The sequence below is a fragment of the Bactrocera tryoni genome, chromosome 2 (assembly GCF_016617805.1).
Source record: "Bactrocera tryoni isolate S06 chromosome 2, CSIRO_BtryS06_freeze2, whole genome shotgun sequence".
Taxonomy (NCBI): domain Eukaryota; kingdom Metazoa; phylum Arthropoda; class Insecta; order Diptera; family Tephritidae; genus Bactrocera; species Bactrocera tryoni.
In genome coordinates this window covers 76,189,156-76,208,561 of record NC_052500.1, presented here as the reverse complement: position 1 = coordinate 76,208,561, position 19,406 = coordinate 76,189,156, and the positions used below count along the sequence as shown (strand labels likewise).

The following is a 19,406-nucleotide window of genomic DNA, read 5'->3' as shown; positions in this document are numbered from 1 at the left end:
TTCAATATTTTCAGAAATACATTTGATAACCAATTTTCAATATTTTCAAAAATATTTTTCAAAAACAATTTTCAATATTTCCAAAAACATTTACAACAACAATTTAAACAGCGCGCGAGATTTTGGAAACTCTTTGGTCTTCTAAATAAATTGCGAGCATATTCTACGGAAAATGACACAAGAACTTCCCACAACAACGATACGCATAGCGCGTAACCACAACCGCCACAACAACAATTTCAATTCGAACTCCGTTAAATGTAACAACAAAAGCGAAAATTCGCATGATACACAAAACAGCCGTTTAGAGGCTGGCCTACAGAGAGAACCGGTCGACAGGCCCACTTTTGGACAACAATTGCTCAACTTCATTGCCTCAGAGAATGACGTCGACTTCTCATGGAGAGCGCTGTTAAACAGCATCAAGATACTTGCCCTCATACTACTCTGGCTCGTCATTGTCGTAATTATGATTATAACAAAACCACCAATCGACGAATCGCGACTCTTTACGCTCGAACCGAATCAAACGCGTACATATATGATACCACAACAACAAGTGGCCGAACGCGTTGGCGTCGTTATTTGGGGACCCTTCCAGGAAACGGATAGAGCAGAAATAAAAAATGGTGTAATGCCCGATGTGGTCACCATGAATGTAGTGAGTGATGCGGAGGGTAAAGAGAAAACTAGCGTAGATTGGCTGATATACTTGCAAACAGCTGATCTCGAGCAAGCGACGAAAATAGAGAAAGCGCATGTCTTCCGAAGCGCGAAATCAAAGAGTAAGCAGGAAAACCCGAATTTGTGGCTCGTCATGACAACAACCAAACAAGTGACCATCAAATTGAGAGTCGACGCGTATACAGCGAATCGTGAACGGGGTATCTGGGCGGGTGCATTGATTTTGATACTTATGTACGCCATGATCGTGACGGAAATCATTGACCGCACCATAGCGTCGATATTGTGTGCCACACTCGCTGTCGCACTGCTGATTAGCCTCGGTGATAATGTGAATTTGGACATGATTATGTCGTGGGTCGACATCGAGACGATGTTGTTGCTCTTCAGCATGATGCTACTGATCGCCATGCTCGCCGATTCGGGTATTTTTGATTTCTTCGCCGTTTACGCATACGAAATATCGAAAGGTTTCGTATGGCCGCTTTTGACAAGCCTCTGTTTATTTACCGCAGTGGTTTCGGCATTTCTGGATAATGTTACGATGATGCTGCTCGTCGCGCCGATCATTATACGTTTGTGTGAGGCTTTAACGCTCGATCCCGTTCTGATGTTGACCCTGATGGTAATCTATTCGAATATTGGCGCTGCTTGTACGCCCATCGGTGATCCACCGAACATTATTATAACCACGAACGATTATATACACGACAATGGCGTCACATTCGGCAATTTCATGTTGCACTGTGTACCATGTGTCACATTGGTGACACTGCAAACTTACTTTCTCCTACGCTACATATATCGGGATGAGAGTAAGTTGCATATACATGGAGCTCTGAATGACAGTATGCAGCGTTTGGCACGTCGTTCGGAACGTTTAACGAAGATGGCTTCTGCCGCCGGTAAAGGGTTCAACACGGCAAGTGTTAAGCGTAAATCGGAAAGAGCTTTAATGCAACTGGAACATCAATTGAAATATACACCGGAATATCCACGGGTCTTGGCCAATCTGAAGTCCATGTATGGCATTAAGGACAAACCGTTGCTCATTAAGCTATCCATTTGCTTTCTATTCGTACTCACTCTATTTCTATCGCACAGTTTTCATAATTTACATCAGCTGCCGCTGGGTTGGGCTGCTCTCACCGGCGTGCTGTTGGCCTTCTCACTGGTGGACATAACGGATTTTGAAGCACTGCTACTACGCATTGAATGGTCGACTTTGATATTTTTCGGTTCGCTCTTCATACTCATGGAGGTATTGGCAAAGATCGGTATGATTGGCATAATTGGCGAGGAGGTGCAGGACTGGATAATGTTGGTCGATAAGAAATATCGTTTGTGTCTCGCAATAATGCTAGTACTATGGGTTTCGGCTGTTGCTTCGGCCTTTCTCGATAATATACCGGTGACTGCAATGATGTTGCCAATTGTGATTTCGATGGCGCAGGATCGTGAGCTGCAGTTGCCGTTGCATCCCTTAGTTTGGGCGCTCGCGATGGGCGCTTGTTTTGGCGGTAACGGTACACTCGTTGCGGCCTCGGCGAATGTGGTGAGCGCTGGCATTGCGAATCAACATGGTTACCGATTTTCTTTTTGTTCGTTCTTCATTTTGGGCTTTCCCATTATGTTGACAAATATTGTTGTTACTTCGTTGTATTTAATTCTCTGTCATGTGATTTTCGAGTGGCACGATCCGCCGAAGTATGAGTGAATGTTTTCGCGTAGTTATTGTTAATTAATTTGTGCGTCTAAATAAAATATTATTGGTCCAAAATTGCTCAACTTCTTCGGTGAAACTCTCCAATAAAGTTTCCAAGTCTTTGCTCGAAGAAAACTCTAAACATGGGTCCATGGTTTCATAAGCAGTTGCTGACTTTCAGTTCATCGTTGAAAGAGAGGATGTTCGATACTCTCTTTTTTGGCCCTCCGATCACACGGTTGCCTGCCCAATAAGGTTTTTAGTTTGTGAAATTTTTACTTTTACTTTTCCGGTACTTTCTAAGGTGAAAGACCTAAGTAGCTGCGTTGCATTTCGCTGTAGAACTGTGATTTAGATGTTAGAAATATCTCTAAAATGCTGGATGAAATCAAAGAGCTACTCATTTCTATTATAAGTGTCCGAGCTACCTCAGATTGAATGTCGCGAGTTGGCGTCGGAACCGATGATGACGCCGGTTCATCTTCGTGATGCTTCAGCCAAGGTTTTCCTTAACAGTAAAGGAAGTGGTTCCAACTCATCTTCATGCGACATGTACGCAGACATTAGGCCAGACATCTCCGGCGTCACCAAATTTTCCGTCACTACGTCAGCGTTGCTGAAATTAATAAAAAAATACCGTTAAATTATTTGGGACCATCATAGAGGCTCTGTTTCCACCTGAATCGTTGGTCGCCAGCAGCTTATGGCTCTTCGTTCTGAATCCAAAGATGCTGTTACTAGTCAGCCACGTTCCTGAATCTGGACGACATCGGACCCATCTTTCTCTAGACGAAGCAGTAAATTGGCGCAGGCCGCCTTCGGGTGTTGGAGGTTAATCTGGAGGAATTTCATCCTTCAGACTCTCCTCCAGAAGCGCTAGTTCGTGCTCGACCCGAACCTCCTCCAACAGTTGTTCAAGGCTGAAAACGGAGTCGCCGATTGACAAACCGCACCACAACTCGCTACTTCCGAGAGACTCGGGTCGTTATCCATAGTCGTTTGACTATCACCATCCACGTCTGCCTTACCCAACGCATCTGCATGGACGTCATCAGCTTTGGCATCCGCCGGAAGTACATAAAGGACTACCCTTTCCAACCCATAGCTTATGGCTCGCATGGTTTTGCTGACAGAACCGATGGTTTATTACCCCCTTGGTCAGAAAAGGAGTGATCATCAAGGACCCTCCAGTCTGAGATCAGATGAATGACTTCCTTTCTATGAACAAATTGCAAATGAGCCTTTTCAGACCAGCAAAGCCGACACATTTAACTAGAAATTTTAAGAATATTTTGAGCATCTTATGTACTTTAGATATATCTGTCTTCAGTTACAATTGTAAAAAAATAGCTTTTTATAATTTGAGGAAAATATTTCTGTAAATAATTTGTGAGCTGGCAGCAAACATATCAGCAAAAAACTAGCATGGCTGACGATAACAATCAGAATTCAGATGGAAATCAACCCAAACCAGAGGTGAGAGAAGAAGCAACCGACGAAATTGCCAGTATGGCTGAGGGCAATAATCAGAATCCAGATAACAATCAAAACCCGGAAAACAATCAAAACCCAGAAAACAATCAAAACCCGGAGGAAAATCCAAACCCAGAAAACAATCAAAATCCGGAAGAAAATCTAAACCCAGAAAACAAACAACCCCAACCAGCAGAGATACCAATAGTATTTGAAGAAATTGTTAGACCACAAACCATGAAAGTGACTCCAGTAGAATCAGACGCGTCGATTACCATAGAACCTACAGAACCAGCAAGTTTTGTCAACCCAGCGCCGCTTGATCACGAAATAATTGAAGTAGAGGGGGAAAGGTCAAGGCTGCCGACGCCAGCGCCTTCCGAGAGAACTATCTCTCGAATACTACCGTTTGCCGCAGAAAAGCAGCTGCAGCCGGACGATATAGAAGCGCCACCGGTACGACGCACAGATAGTATAAAGTCGAAGAGAACTGTGAGTCTGCTGGCAACCACAAGTAATGTAGATAAGATAATTGAAGAGGACATACATTTGACATCAGCACAAAAGGCGGTATTACGACAATTCGAAGGGATGATGAAGAAACCCGAACAAGAACAGGAGCACCCAGAATTGCATATTGAAGATATAATACAAGTGAAGCGTGCATGGTTAAAACCAATTGGACTCACTTTAGTTTGGTTGATGTTCACCGTGCAATTTATTATCTACAGAGATTTACCGCGTAATCCGACATTAGTCTCACTACATCCGGGTGAACGGGTAGTAATTAATGTGCCTACTGTAACGGACACAGCAATATCAATGTCCATCAAGGGACCCTTTCTCGAAGATGGTAAGCTGATATATGCGGGTAGGGAAAGCGAAGCGAATTTCGTCTTCATACAAGCGGTGCGTACATTTTACGATGAGAATATGACCGAGATTATAACGGTCAACATAGCCGATTTGTGGCGCGAATACTTGGATACAAGCATGGACATCGACTTGATCAACCCCAGCGAACGTCTGGCTTTGCTAAGTTTATGGAAAAATGTGTCCAAAGATAATTACACGCGCATGTTTTTAAATGCGCACACCGATATCAATGAAACCGTAACGATCAAGTATAACTACGACTCGCTGCCGGTGCCCACAGAGCAGGGTCTACTTTTTGCGCTACTCGTACTCGTACTACTTTACGGGCTCTTCATTTTTGAAATAACCAATCCAACACTGTCATCGTTAATATGCTCAACATTCGCTTTGGCCATACTCTCCATATTGAATCCGAAGCCGAGCTTCGATACCATACTCGAATGGATCGATATGCCAATGTTGACATTGCTCTTCAGCATGATGGTCATTGTAGCGATCATCTCCGATGCGGGCATGTTCGATTTTATCGCCGTTTACGCTTATCAAATATCGAAGGGCAGCGTTTATCGTTTGATAATGAATTTATGCTTCTTCATTAGTTTGGTGTCGGCCTTTCTCAATAACAGCACAACGATGTTGCTCTCTTCGCCGATTACGATTAAGCTGTGTGAAGTCTCCGGCATGAATCCGGTTTCGGTGCTCATCTATTTGATGATATGTGCGAATGTGGGCGCCGCTTTTACGCCACTCGGCAGTCCGCCGAATATTATTGTCACCACCAATGACTTTTTGCAAGATCACGGCATCACTTTCGGCATATTCGTGCTGAATATGGCACCGTGCACGTTTCTGGTGTTGCTGCAGACATATTTCCAATTGCGTTTCTATACGGAACATTCCAAATTACTCGATTACCATGAATCGCAGACCATACAGCAGGAGTTAGTCAATCGTGGCATAAAACGTTGGGAACGCGCCTCATCAGCGATCGGTAGTTTTTTGGCTGACGATCGTAAGTTGCGTGGTGTTATCAATCGCGCAGTTGACAAGATGCGTGCGGCTGGTAAGGGCAACTATAAAAACCCCAAGCCGGACCCACATCATTACGAGCACACACTGGCCGAGTTGAAGAAGCATTATGGTGTTATCGATAAGAACTTGTTGATTAAATGCGCCATCGTCTTGATATTCATCGTGTCGATATTCATGTTGCGTTCATTTGAGTTCTTCAATGTTATCGGTTTCTCTTGGACGGCGCTGCTCGGCGCCATACTGCTGCTCATCTTGGCCGACATCAATGATTACGAGGGTCTTTTGTGTCGCATCGAGTGGTCGACATTGATGTTTCTGTCGTCGTTTTTCGTTTTGATCGAAGTGCTTTCGCGTTTGGGCTTCGAAGACCTAATCGGCAAGAATATTATCAAAACTATCGAGAGTACGCCGCACGATTTTCAACTATTGGTGGCGCTGTTGCTCATCTTATGGGTTACCGCGTTTGCTTCGTGTTTTCTCAACAATAATCCGGTTACGCAGATGATGGTGCGCATTGTCGTGTCCATAGCACAGATTAAACCCTTGGCCTTGCCGCTGGGTCCACTCGTATGGGCGCTGGTCATGGGTGCTGCTTTTGGCGGAAATGGTTCGTTGATTGGCGCTTCGGCGAATATTGTAACGGCCGGTGTGGCGAATAAGCATTTGTATAAGCTGACATTCCGTTCGTATTTTTTAGTTGGGTTTTCGGTTATGCTCGTTAATATTTGCATTGCTTCGGTATACTTAATTTTAGTGTATGTTTTAATCAAGTGGGATGGCATGATTTTTAAATAAATTTGTTGTAATTATACTTGTATTGTAATACGATATATGTTAGAATCAAGTTTTTAACAAAATTTGTACTTCCTCGACACTTTAAACCCCAAAAAGACTAATTTCGTAGGATTCATTAGTAACGATAACCGAATCTTTCGATTAAGCGAACATTCTCTGTGTTAACTACAGACTGGAATGGACTGGAATGAAAACTTTGAAGGCAAGAGGTCCGATTTATGTTTCAGTAAGTAATTTTTCTTAAAATAGCTCAATATTTCTAAAACTTTATTGTATCAACGGTTTGTTGGACAGATAAAGAGAGAGAGTATCAAGAGAAAACAAAAAGGAAGAGACAGAAAGCGAAGAGATCAACAAAATGGATATCAAGATATCATCTTTTCTGGAACTCGATTCTATAAAACTTTACTCCAATTCGGGTTTTTGTATTTAACAAGTCGATTTTCGCATTTTTAATCCTATTTTCGAGTGATAAAGAGAGAAAGAGTAATAAGAGAAAAAGGGAAAACAAAAAGGAAGAGACAGGAGGCGAAGAGCAACAGAGTAGGCTTAAAACTCTTAAAGATATCAAAAAATCTGGGGCTAAATTTTTTTTTTGGTTTTGTTAACTCGATTTTCGCATTCTCAATCCTTTTTTCTAGAATGATATTCTTTAACTTTTGAGTTACTTTTGATCAACAAAGAAAATGTGAGTATTTATTCTGTCACTGGGTGGTCAACATTCGCATAATTATAAAAAAGATCCGAGTTTCGAATGGAACAAATTAACAAATCGAGATACAGAGTAGGCTCCCTCTATAAAATATCTCATTCTTATTAATAATTATGATAATAATAGAAATTAACCAAATAAACATGTACTCTTAGTCCTGCCAACTGTTCCAAGTTAAGACGCATTTTACGTTTACATTTTTCACTAGTCGCAATTTGAATAAAATTTAAAACCATAACTTTATTTACGTTACTAAAAAAAACTTATATTTTGTGCTACAAATTTTTCAATTTATCACAAAGTCTCTTCGAACTTCAATAATCACTTTTTATCAACGCGCCGAAATATAGGCAACATCACCTGTTATTTATATACCAACACTCATTAAACTCCAACTGAACAAACAATTATTGAATTTCCCACTTAAAGTGTTATTGTTATTGATCGAACAAGTGCTCTCAATGTATCGGCTGTATCTGTGCTTTAAGCGCAATTCACTCGAATACAAATTTGTATATGCAAGTTGTCATAGTTAAAGGCTTAACAGTAACTTTTCTGGATGACCCTTTAGGAAAATGATTGCTTCACTGTTCACTGTCATTGATATATGGCTGTTTGTGTCTTTTCGTATCTCTAATCAAAATTCAAATTATATATTTATTAAATATTTACATATTTTTTATATTTGTAATGAACATTAATGAGCCAAATATGTACCATTTTAGTCAACCACTTTTTGCAATTTTTCCGCTAGAGACATTATTCTCATAGTGTAAAACTTATCTGGTTTCTCGGCGAAAAACTGCGACAAGTAATTTTCATAGGCTTCTCCTGAAGCCAACTTTACGCCATTAAGGGAGTTCTGCATTGATCCGATGGTGCAAGGTCAGGGCCATATGGCGGATGCATCAAAACTTCCAATCCAAGCTCTTCCAGTTTTTGCCGAGTCTTTAAAGATATGTGTGGTCTCGCGTTATCCTGATGGAAGACAAAGCCCTTTCAGTTGATCAGTTCTGGCCGTTTTTTCGATTGCTTGCTTCAATCTTATCAATTTTAGACAGTAAAATGTAGCATCAATCGTTCGAGCAGGCTGGAGCAGCTCACAGTGGATGATTCCTTTCCAATACCACCAAACACTCAGCATAACCTTTCGATGCGTCAAACCTGGCATGCAACCATTTGTTGTGCTTCACCACGCCTGGACCATGAACTTTTTCGCACATTATTGCCGTATTTAGAATTTTTTAGGAATAGTTCGATTTCATTTTGTTTCAGCAAAGAATCGCAGATGTTTATTCGGTCGATTAAATTTATCACAGACAATAATTCATTTGATACCCAAATATGGAGCTTCTTTTTATACTCTCGCAACAATGTTGCTAAGGAGAGTATTATAGTTTTGTTCACATAACGGTTGTTTGTAAGTCCTAAAACTAAAAGAGTCATATATCTATAGGGTTATATATACCAAAGTGATCAGGGTGACGAGTAGAGTCGAAATCCGGATGTCTGTCTGTCCGTCCGTCCGTCTGTCCGTCCGTCCGTCTGTCCGTCCGTCCGTTCAAGCTGTAACTTGAGTAAAAATTAAGATATCATGATGAAACTTGGTACACGTATTCCTTGGCTCCATAAGAAGGTTAAGTTCGAAGATGTGCAAAATCGGCCCACTGCCACGCCCACAAAATGGCGGAAACCGAAAACCTATAAAGTATCATAACTTAGCCATAAATAGAGATATTAAAGTGAAATTTGGCACAAAAGCACACACATCGCATTAGGGAGGGGCATATTTGGACGTAATTTTTTTGGAGAAGTGGGCGAGGCCCCGCCCCCTACTAAGTTTTTTGTACATATCTCGGAAACTACTATAGCTATGTCAACCAAACTCTATAGAGTCGTTTTCTTCAGGCATTTCCATATACAGTTCAAAAATGGAAGAAATCGGATAATAACCACGCCCACCTCCCATACAAAGGTTATGTTGAAAATCACTAAAAGTCCGTTAACCGACTAACAAAAAACGTCAGAAACACCAAATTTTACGAAAGAAATGGCAGAAGAAAGCTGCACCCAGGCTTTTTTTAAAAATTGAAAATGGGCGTGGCCTCGCCTACTTATGGACCAAAAACCATATCTCAGGAACTACTAGACCGATTTCAATGAAATTCGGTATATATTATATTTTTAACACCCTGATGACATGTACGAAATATGGGAGAAATCGGTTAACAACCACGCCTTCTTCCAATATAACGTTATTTTGAATTCCATCTGATGCCTTTTCTGTATAATATATACATTAGGAACCAATGATGATAACGGAATAAAACTTTACAAAAATACGGTATTTGAAAAATATGTAAATGACGTATAATGAAATCTCGATTATCACTTTATCATGCGAGAGTATAAAATGTTCGGTGACACCCGAACTTAGCCCTTCCTTACTTGTTGTAGCTAATTTTTTTTAAATGGTTCAAAACCGTTTAATGATGAATGTTAAGTTCCTTAACGATGTCATTGCTTATGTGACGATCCTGGTCAATCTTTTCCATAATTTCATCTACTTTTTCAACGATAGTTCGACCAGAGCGAGGTGCATCTTTCACATCGAAATTTCCAGAAGGGAAGCGAGCGAACCATGTTTGTGCGACATGAACTGATAGAGCATCGTCTCATTCACAAATTTCATTTAGTGGCTTGCGTGGCATTCTTCCCTTTTTATACAAAAATTCCAAAATATAAGGAATTTCTTCATTATTTTCAGTCAATTTTAAACATTTTTAACTTTTTTCCAACTTTCCCGAAATTAATTTTTTTCTGTTTAAATAAAGCTAAACACCTTTCCAACACTGTATGGCATGACACAATGTGATTAGCAGCACTGGAGATATACTGCTGCACGACATCTATTGACAAAATACGAAAAGACTTTTTCGACTAATCAATATTTTTGCGTGCCAGCGCTTAAATATTTTGTTAATTTAATTTTATTATTTAATTTGGTACCAACTTGCAGCGTGCATGTTCACAGCTAATTTCTTGAATTTGCTAAATTATTTACATTTTATTGCGCAATTACCGTAATTACAAAAATTTATACTATTATACATATTTATATTTACTTGAGTACCGTTAGCTGACATTTAGACACATGTTCTTGAATACTTAAGGTTTGCCACTTGCATGTTATTACTAAATTCTATACCGTTAACAGCATTTGGCTTACGAAAGAGGGGTGTCGGTATAAGTATTGTGAAAAAGCCAGTATGTGAGTGGCCTAGAACGGCAGAATGTATGTCACGCAAACATACTCCAACTAGCAGGCTGGAAGGTTTATGTAAATATTGTAACTACAAGAACCAAAAATAACTTCGATTATTTTTTTTTTTGACGATTAGATTAGATTAAAAGTTCGTCCAAAAAGGGAACTCACTTGATCTTATATAAACGCTGGTGCCTTGAGACATCGAAATACTAGTAACTAAAATCGCCCGGCGAGGTTGTGCGCTGGATTTGGGACCCGCCTTGTAAAAACGCTACCAATTAAGAGAAAAAAACAGCTTCGGATGAAAGATGCCACTTTTTATGTCGACAAACGTAATATGGACTATGATTTAAGGGCATGCATATGGAATGTACGACCCCTAAATTGGGAAGGTGCCACTGCCCATCTGGTTGATGTCTTCGCAAAAGTAAAGGCTGAAATCACCGCCGTCTAAGAAATGCGATGGACGATACAAGGACGGAAACGAGTAGGTCCTTCTGACATTTTCTACAGCGGTCTTATATTTATTTTAAAATCAATATTGTCAAGCATAACTTTGAAATGCTCCCAATCCGTAAGTCTGTTAGAAAGATAAGGCACTATTTCGATGTCTTTTATTGGCCATTTAGGATTAGATATACTGGTGAATGGTTTAAACGTAGTTTAAATTAGTGTAAGTCCATTATATTTTCAATGGTAGTGAACGCTTTGGATGTTTGTCAAGTGATGAAAAAGTCGTTCAAGTCAAGTAATTTTCTTGTGTCGGAATGCGGATAAGTCTCGCCAGTAGACATATAGGTGCATCCATTGACCATAGCTGCTTTAAGAAGCTCTCTCCTCTTCGGTTGAGTATTATACACTTTGAGTATTACCATTGTATTTATAGCTCTTCTGATTCACATTTATTTTGCGTACGTGCGCTGTTGTCAATTTTCCTTAAAGTGTATTTATATAAACTACTTTATAATTTAATGTATTTAGTTCATTTTTGAGGTCTTTTTTGGAGTTATGGCATTTTGCTATTTTAATATTTCGGGTTTTAGTACTATTGCCAATTTTCTTTAATGTGTTTATATCAACTACTTTATAAATTTAAGTTCTTAGTGCATTTTTTAGGACTATTTTGGAAGAGACTGACATTTGTTCATTTTAGTATTTCGGAATTGAGCACTTGTGCTACATTTCTTTAACTATGTTCATTGTGTTTATATCAATTACCTTATAAATACCTGATTCTCTTTAGTAAACGTTCAAATTTTGATTAACTCAGCACGAATAAAGTTACAGACGCAAAGTTCCTGATCATATTTTGAATAGTACTACTTTATTTGTAGTTTTTTTGATTCTCGTTTACTTTGCGTAAGAGCACTGTTGCCAATTTTCTTTTTTTATATCAACTGCCTTATAATTTTAAGCATATAGTGCATTTTTAAGGACTTTTTTGGAGGACTGTGACCGTTTTAGTATTTCAGGATTGAGCACTATTGCCACATTTCCTTAAATATATTCATTTTTTTTAGTTACCTTAAAAATATCGGATTCTCTTTAGAAAACGTAAAAATGTTGAATAATACAGCACCAATATAGTTATAAACTCAGTATTTCAATTTTAGTAACATTTCTTTTTAAACTAACCCCCTTCTAAATTGAAGAATATTCAAAAAATTAAGGAAGCATATCAAAAACAAAAAATCGATTCAACAAACCAACGTCTTTTAAGGCAGTAAACGAAACTAAAAAACTCACAAAATTACGTACAATACACTATTTCCAATTGCATATTTGCCTTTAAAACAACACACATACATACGCACTTCAGAGCGTTTTGTCCGCTACAATAAAACTACCGTTATTGTTGGCGTCATATGGGCCAACATTGTCGCGGTTATGGTCATGGTCATATACTTTGATGATGATTACAACGGCAACAGCGATAGCGGTGGCAATAATAAACACCACTTCTATGTGAGAGTGAGCGCTTGTATGGGTGTGTGTGTGTGGGTGTCAGATGCCAGTTGTTGCTCTTTTATGGCGTTACCTGTTGTTGGAAGTAATGCGAGTATTACGTCACGTCATATGCCAAAGGCTGTAATTTTGTGTGCGCTAAAGTGCATGTAACTGTGTGTGTTTGTTTATGGCTATGTACTTAAGTGTTGTTGTAACTATACTATATGTATGTGTGAATGTGTGAATGTTAATGAACACAGACACAGTTGGCGGTCACTTCGTTTCGCCAACACCACATACCTGTTACCGTAAACACTTTTCTACAGTCATTGCTCTAGCACATTAACACACACACATGTATGTACATGCATGGAGCACCACTGTGTTGCCTACAGTTAGGCGTCAAAGTCGACGCGCTGCTTAAAGCCTTTAACAGCGTAAAAAATTGTTTATGAAATGCGGCAACGGAAAGGCGCAAGCAAGCGAACATAAAACTGCGCACACTCACACACACATATAAACAAATACATGCACGCATATACGCACACAAACACAGAAAGTGGCAGCTAGCAATGCGGCATAGCCGCCAAAACAACAATAATACACGAAGAACATAACCAAAATAGTAAAAAGCGAAAAGAACAACAACAACATGGTGTGTGTAGCTACATATATTACCGCCGTTGGTAATATTTGGCACATTAGCGCCATGTCAGCTAGCCAAGGGGCCAATTCCGCGTAGACAGCACCTTTGACTGTACGCTGCCCTTGTGTTCAGTCGATGTGTGTGTCTGCGCATTGGCTTACAAGCGTTTTGGCTTTTGTGCTTATTAGCATTTTTAGTAGCGGCCCATAGTATGCCACACCATTTGGCTTGCACTGATACATACAAACATACTCATGCAGGTAATGCCGTTGTTTCCGACACCGTTGGGGCCTTTGGTATTTTTACGTGTACCGTTATTCGTTACTACTACCGTTATTATTGTTTTTGTTGTGGTGAGGAAATTGCATGCGCGTCCAACTTTTGGGCGTCGAAACGCAAATGACTTCCTTCTTTATAGCGCGCTCCACTATGTTAGCCGCAAAATAAATAAGCAAAATGGGAAAAAGAAAAAAAGAAGAAAAACAGAAGAAAAAGACAATAATAGCCTTCATTGGTTCTTTTGTTATTAGAAAAAATAGCATAAAAAGAAATTTAACTTGATACTGATTCATGGGTTTGTATGGCAGCTATATGCTAAAGTGATCCGATCTCAATTATTTCTTCGGAGATTATAACGTTGCCTAAGGCAATAATCTTTGTAAATTTTTGTGATGATATCTTTTCAAATGATACAGTTTTCAATACAAGGAATTGATTTGGATCGGTCGGTTTGTATGGCAGCTATATGCTATAGTGCTCCGATCTCAATTATTTTTTCGGAAATTATAACGTTGCTTTAGGCAATAATCTATGCCAAATTTTGTAAAGATATCTCTTCAAATGAAAAAGTTTTAAATACAAGGACTTCATTTTGATCGATCAGTTTGTATGGCAGCTATATGCTATAGTAAGCCGATCTGAACAATTTCTTCATTTATTAGTGAAAGTTTTCCATACAAGAACTTGATTCCGATATTTCAGTTTGTATGACAGCAATATGATATAGCGGTCCGATATAAGCGATTCCGACAAACAAGCCGTTTCTTGGGATAAAAAGAGTGTGTACAGAATTTCATATCGATATCTCAAAAACTGAGCGACATACAGACATGTCACACTGATCACTCACATATACTATACATACATATATACAGTTTATGGGGTCCTCCACGTTTTTTTCTTTTCAAACTCAGCGGCAAAATTTATATACCATGTTCAGGGTATAAAAAATAAAGAACTACACTTCCTTTTCCCCACCTCTTCGGCGGTTAAACGCAACCTTCGCCTTTGCCTTTGCCTTCGTCTTCGCCTTCGCATTTACTTTGCACAACTGTTGCCTTGTCCTCGCGCGCCAACTTTGTGGCTTTCACCTTCGTGCCAACTAATTTGCATAGCGTTCTTACATAAGCGCCGACATCTACTACACTTTAAATAATAGTGAAAGCTACTTTGTTGCACGATTTGCTTTATGTTTGCACTTTATTACTTTGCTGCTCATTACTCAGTGTGTTTTATGTGCGTTATGCGGTGGCCTTCTCGTCAGCTGTGGCATTTGTGCCGGTGTTAGTGTTTGTTGGCAAAGGCGAGACTGACCTAGACCTACACTGAGTTAGATGAGTGGCGGTGTGGAATTTTAGCCATAATAAAGTGTCTACGGAGTGAAAATATTTTGTGGTTGACAATTTGGTTGAAGCAATGCGCTCTTTGCTCTCATTTCGCAAAATTGTGCATTTAGAGAAATTTTCATTTCACTAGTTAAAAATAAATGTATGTAAGGTAATAGTAAAAATATTTGTAGATAGATGAGCTATTTAGTGAAAACATAATTATATGGCTGCTAATACAAGAAGTGTGGCCCAATAGGTTTGCAAAATTTTATATCAATATTTAAACTGCAAAGGCAAGTAACTGAAATCAAATCAAATATACTATGTCATATCTGAAATCGATTTGAAAAGCTATAATTTTCTATTCAAAGGTTAAACAATAAAACATAATAAAATAAATTTAAGAAAACTTCCCTGGTTTTGCAGTTGTCAATCACTTAATAAAGACGATATTTGCTTTTAGAGAATCACTGGTATTACCGGTATTTCATAAACGAATTCTGACAATTTTGAGTTGAGAAATTTTTTCTTCTGAATTTCAATATAATATAGCAAAATAGAGATTTGTATCTGATTAATAAGTATACCTATATAAACTTGTTCCAAGAGTTCTTACACACGGACCTCTAAAAGCTATATGCAATACCCGGAAGGACTAACATTTTATACTCTTGCAAGGGAAATACCTTAGAGTGCAATTGCTTGTGCAAGAACTGGAGCCTCTCGATCTTCTCAAGCGACATCGCTTCGCTCTACGGCTTCTTGAAAAGTTCCAACAAGACACGTTCTTGACTCACGCTCTCGAAAAAACTGGTTTGCTCAAATACCCAGCTGAGTGTTGTACGATGTTTTCATTACTTCTAGATTTTACGTCGATATTTACAAAACATATACAAATCGTCCTGATGAGGTTTTAAAAAGTTTTGGAAGTACAGGAAATAAGGAAGTCACTTAAAATATTACATATGAAATTTTCGTTAGAGCTGACAGACGGATCAGAATTGGTGGAATGCATTACGGACTGCCAGGATCGACAATATACTGAGCAAGGAAGCAAAAGAAAAGTACGCCCGATTTTTACTCACACGATCTCGGAAGGATTGCCAGACGATGGTTGGCCTCTTGATAAGTCATAACCTACTAGCATGGCATGTGAGCCGAATAGGCAAAATTTGACAACAGGGAGACGCTCAGATATCTAGTAGCTTCGCGGTTCAAAGGACGAAATATAAAAATTAATTATCAAGTCACTCTTAAAGTTTGCAAGCGTTGACGTTTCGTGTGACGAACACTACCGTGTATATTTTATTAAACCGAACATTCATAAAGCATTACAAAGGACCAGTTGGTCTACAAGTTATGTTATGTTATGGCAGCCGGCCAGTACAATCTAACATAATCTTTATTGGATGACACATTTATATCACAGCATCATAAGGTGTGTGTATAATTTATATCATTTTGAGTGAAGCGCCTTTTGTTATTGTAAAAAAAATGGACTAAAAGCAATTTCGCGTGCTGATAAAATAATATTTTTTTTAAGGAAAAACTAAAGTTGAAACCAAAACTTGGCTTGCCGACGACTTTCCAGACAATACCCCAGGAAAATCAAACATCAAGTATTGATATGCTTAGTTTAGACGTGATGAAACGAGCACCGATGTGATCTAATGGACGCCAAAACTCAGTTGTTAGCGACGAAAACTTCAAAAAAGGCAGCAAAATAATTTTGGTTGACCGTAACGTGAAGTGGTTTGAGATAACAGGTACTCTAAAGATATCAAGTTAACAGGTACTATACGTCATATCTAGCACAAATATTTGGGCATAAGCAAGTTCTGTGAAAAGTGGATGCCACACGAGCTCACTTTTGACCATAGGCAACGACGAGCTGATGATTCGGAGCAGTGTTTAGAGATGTTCCTAAGTAATAAAACCCAGTTTTCGCGTTGATATGTGACAATTGAGGAAATATGGCTCCAACATTTCACTCCGAATTCTAATCGACAGTCGTGCGAACTACACACCATGAACCTACTCGAAAGTGTTTAAAAACGCAACAGTCAGCAGCCATGGTTCTGGCATCCATATTTTGGGATAGTCAGAGAGTAATTTCAATTGACAACCTTAAAAAAGGAAGTCTTGTTCATCAACTGGAACTATTACATAGTATTGTTAAACCGTTTAAGGACGTAATCAGCGAAAAACGGTTCAAGTCTATTTACCCAATATATGGGTAAACTCTGGTTGAGGATATCGGGTATAAACTGGTTAGACATAGTATTTACCCGTTAATATTAATTTGTTTGGCATGACAACATATTGACGCCAAAAAGAGATGCGTTATAAGTTATATTAAGATACCTCACAGGCGGATCTTTATTTTTAGTAAAAAATCAACGGTAGGCACTGGGGTCTACATATTCAGTATGTCGTCACCAAAAATGCAAAACAAAGTATCATCAAAAAAATCGAAATTGAGTTTTTTATTGCTTGCGATCCACTATATCATACTTCGCATAGGTAGCATAAAATTTTCAGCTACCGCTGTCAGTTATAACCAATATATAACCATCATATAGCCATAATATAACCAATATACTACCATAATATAACCAATATATAACCAGTTTATAACCAAAACTCAAATTTTGTTTCAATATAAGTGCTTTGTATTACATCGTTTTTTTTTCGCCTGTAATTTGAAGAAAAGTGATATTACGTTATTTTGCATTTTAAGTCACGATATGTGGGCTTGAAAAGTCGCTGTTCGATTTTGACAACTTTTGAACGATTTGGAATACCTTGAAGACACTTTTTGTGCCCTCTTTTTCGATATCTCAAGGCTATTATATTTGAAGAGAAGAAGTGGAAAGTACGCCTATTAGCAAAAATCCCTTTCGTTTCGGAAATAGGCCGATTTGTATAAAGCCCTCACCGCATGTTAAATGTGATACTCAAGTCTCTGGCGTATTTATTTAGTGAAATAACTCATTGAGCCTGAAGAATTTACAACAACCATAGCACAATTTAAAACTAAATAAAAAGCAACAACAAATACAACCTATCAGCTGATTAAATCAAAATTCCCACCATTTCACACTTGACAACCCAGTCACCTTCGCGTGTTAAACGCTGGACACGGCAAACACAAGAACTCCGCTCCATTCAATTTGACTCAACACAAATCACCGCAATTCCAGCAATTTGAAAGTCGCCTGCACTTAAAGCTCAGCTCTTTAACTAAAGTATGTGGCGTTTGGTGCAAACTTGTCGCCTTTGTGTGTTGCAACACGCGAGCAGTATGCCACATTAAATGTGTGAAAAATTGCCACTTGCATGCAAATATGCAACAACAACAATAACAAGAGGAAAACTGTAAAGTTTTGTGCAAAAAGTACAACAATAACAATAACAGCAACACTTAGCCTGTTATGCGCTAATTTCATGCAACACACATGCAGTGCAGCCAGTTTTAACGGCATTTATTTATTTTACTTTTCCGCTTTCGGTTTATCCGCGCTTTCTCAAGCTTTGTTTTTATTTTTATACCTTTTTATATTTTGTTTTTGGGCTTGCCACATTTTCAGCAAATTTTTATGCTCGCCTATTTCTTGTTTTGTTTTGCTTGTTGGTTTTGTTGTTGTAGCGGCAAATTGCCAGTTTCGAATAACAGTTTTAAATGGGCATATTAGCGCTGCTAACGGTTATTATAGAAATATTCATGAAAATTGCGCACTTTAAATGTCTGTCAACACGCCGACTGGCCATTTAGTTTAATGTGCGAATATGAATGTCGAGTTGCCGACGATTATTTGTGCACGGTTGCTGTTCTCTGAATTGGAATGAATTAATTTTTGAATGAAAAATGATTGCAGGATTAGAGTACCGACGAAAATTATTGTCTCTTGTTTGGGTTTGAAAAAGAGGTTTTTGATAGATGATATAACCATATATACATACATACATATTTATACAAAAAAAAATTGAGAAAAGGAACAAGTCGGTAACACCAACGCTAGCATATTTTTTATCGATACATGAGTTTTCTACAATGGGCAAAAAATAGTAAGACCCCTTCGTTGAAATATTATTTTTTTATATTTGTAAGACTGTCAGTGACATCTGTGCCAAATGCCATATCAAAATAATCATTATATCAAAATATTGGAAAAGGTCGTCATTGATAATTGTTTGCGGCGAGCAAGTGTTTTTTGATTGGTATAAATTATTCAAGGCGGATCAAGAACGCATTGGCGACGAACCACCTTCAGGACAGCCGTCAACATCAGCTGATGATCAACACGTCAATAAAACAAAATATTTGGTGCTAGAGAATAGGCGAAAAACAGTCAGAGATCTTACTGGCCTTGTTGGAATTTCGGAAAGATCAGGGAAAACCATTTTCAAACATAATTTAGGCCCAAAAAAGGTGAAAGCATGATTAGTTCCAAAATCACACAATATTTTCGAAAAACAGTGTCGCGTAAGCGTCTGTGAAACAATGCTTTCCAACTATCCGGTTCCCATGAAACATTTTATTACTAGCGATGAGTCTCGGATATAAGCTTAGGATCCAGAAACAGACGATCAATAGGCCGCATATTGTGACAAAGTTGACCCGAAGCCGAAAAACTATGTCAAAGCAGGTCTAAAGTAAG

At 38.6% G+C, this 19,406-nt stretch overlaps 2 protein-coding genes across 2 annotated transcripts; both read left to right on the top strand.

Annotated features, from left to right (window-relative positions):
- The first annotated feature begins 172 nt into the window (after nucleotides 1-172).
- Nucleotides 173-2,401, top strand: LOC120768866 (P protein-like). Its single transcript, XM_040095621.1, has one exon. The coding sequence runs from the start codon at nucleotides 173-175 to the stop codon at nucleotides 2,399-2,401; it is 2,229 nt and encodes a 742-aa protein (XP_039951555.1).
- Nucleotides 2,402-3,786: 1,385 nt separating this feature from the next.
- LOC120768865 (P protein-like) lies at nucleotides 3,787-6,565 on the top strand. The gene has a single exon (XM_040095620.1). It carries the CDS (start codon nucleotides 3,815-3,817, stop codon nucleotides 6,563-6,565), a length of 2,751 nt encoding a protein of 916 aa, XP_039951554.1. The 5' UTR covers nucleotides 3,787-3,814.
- Nucleotides 6,566-19,406: the final 12,841 nt, after the last annotated feature.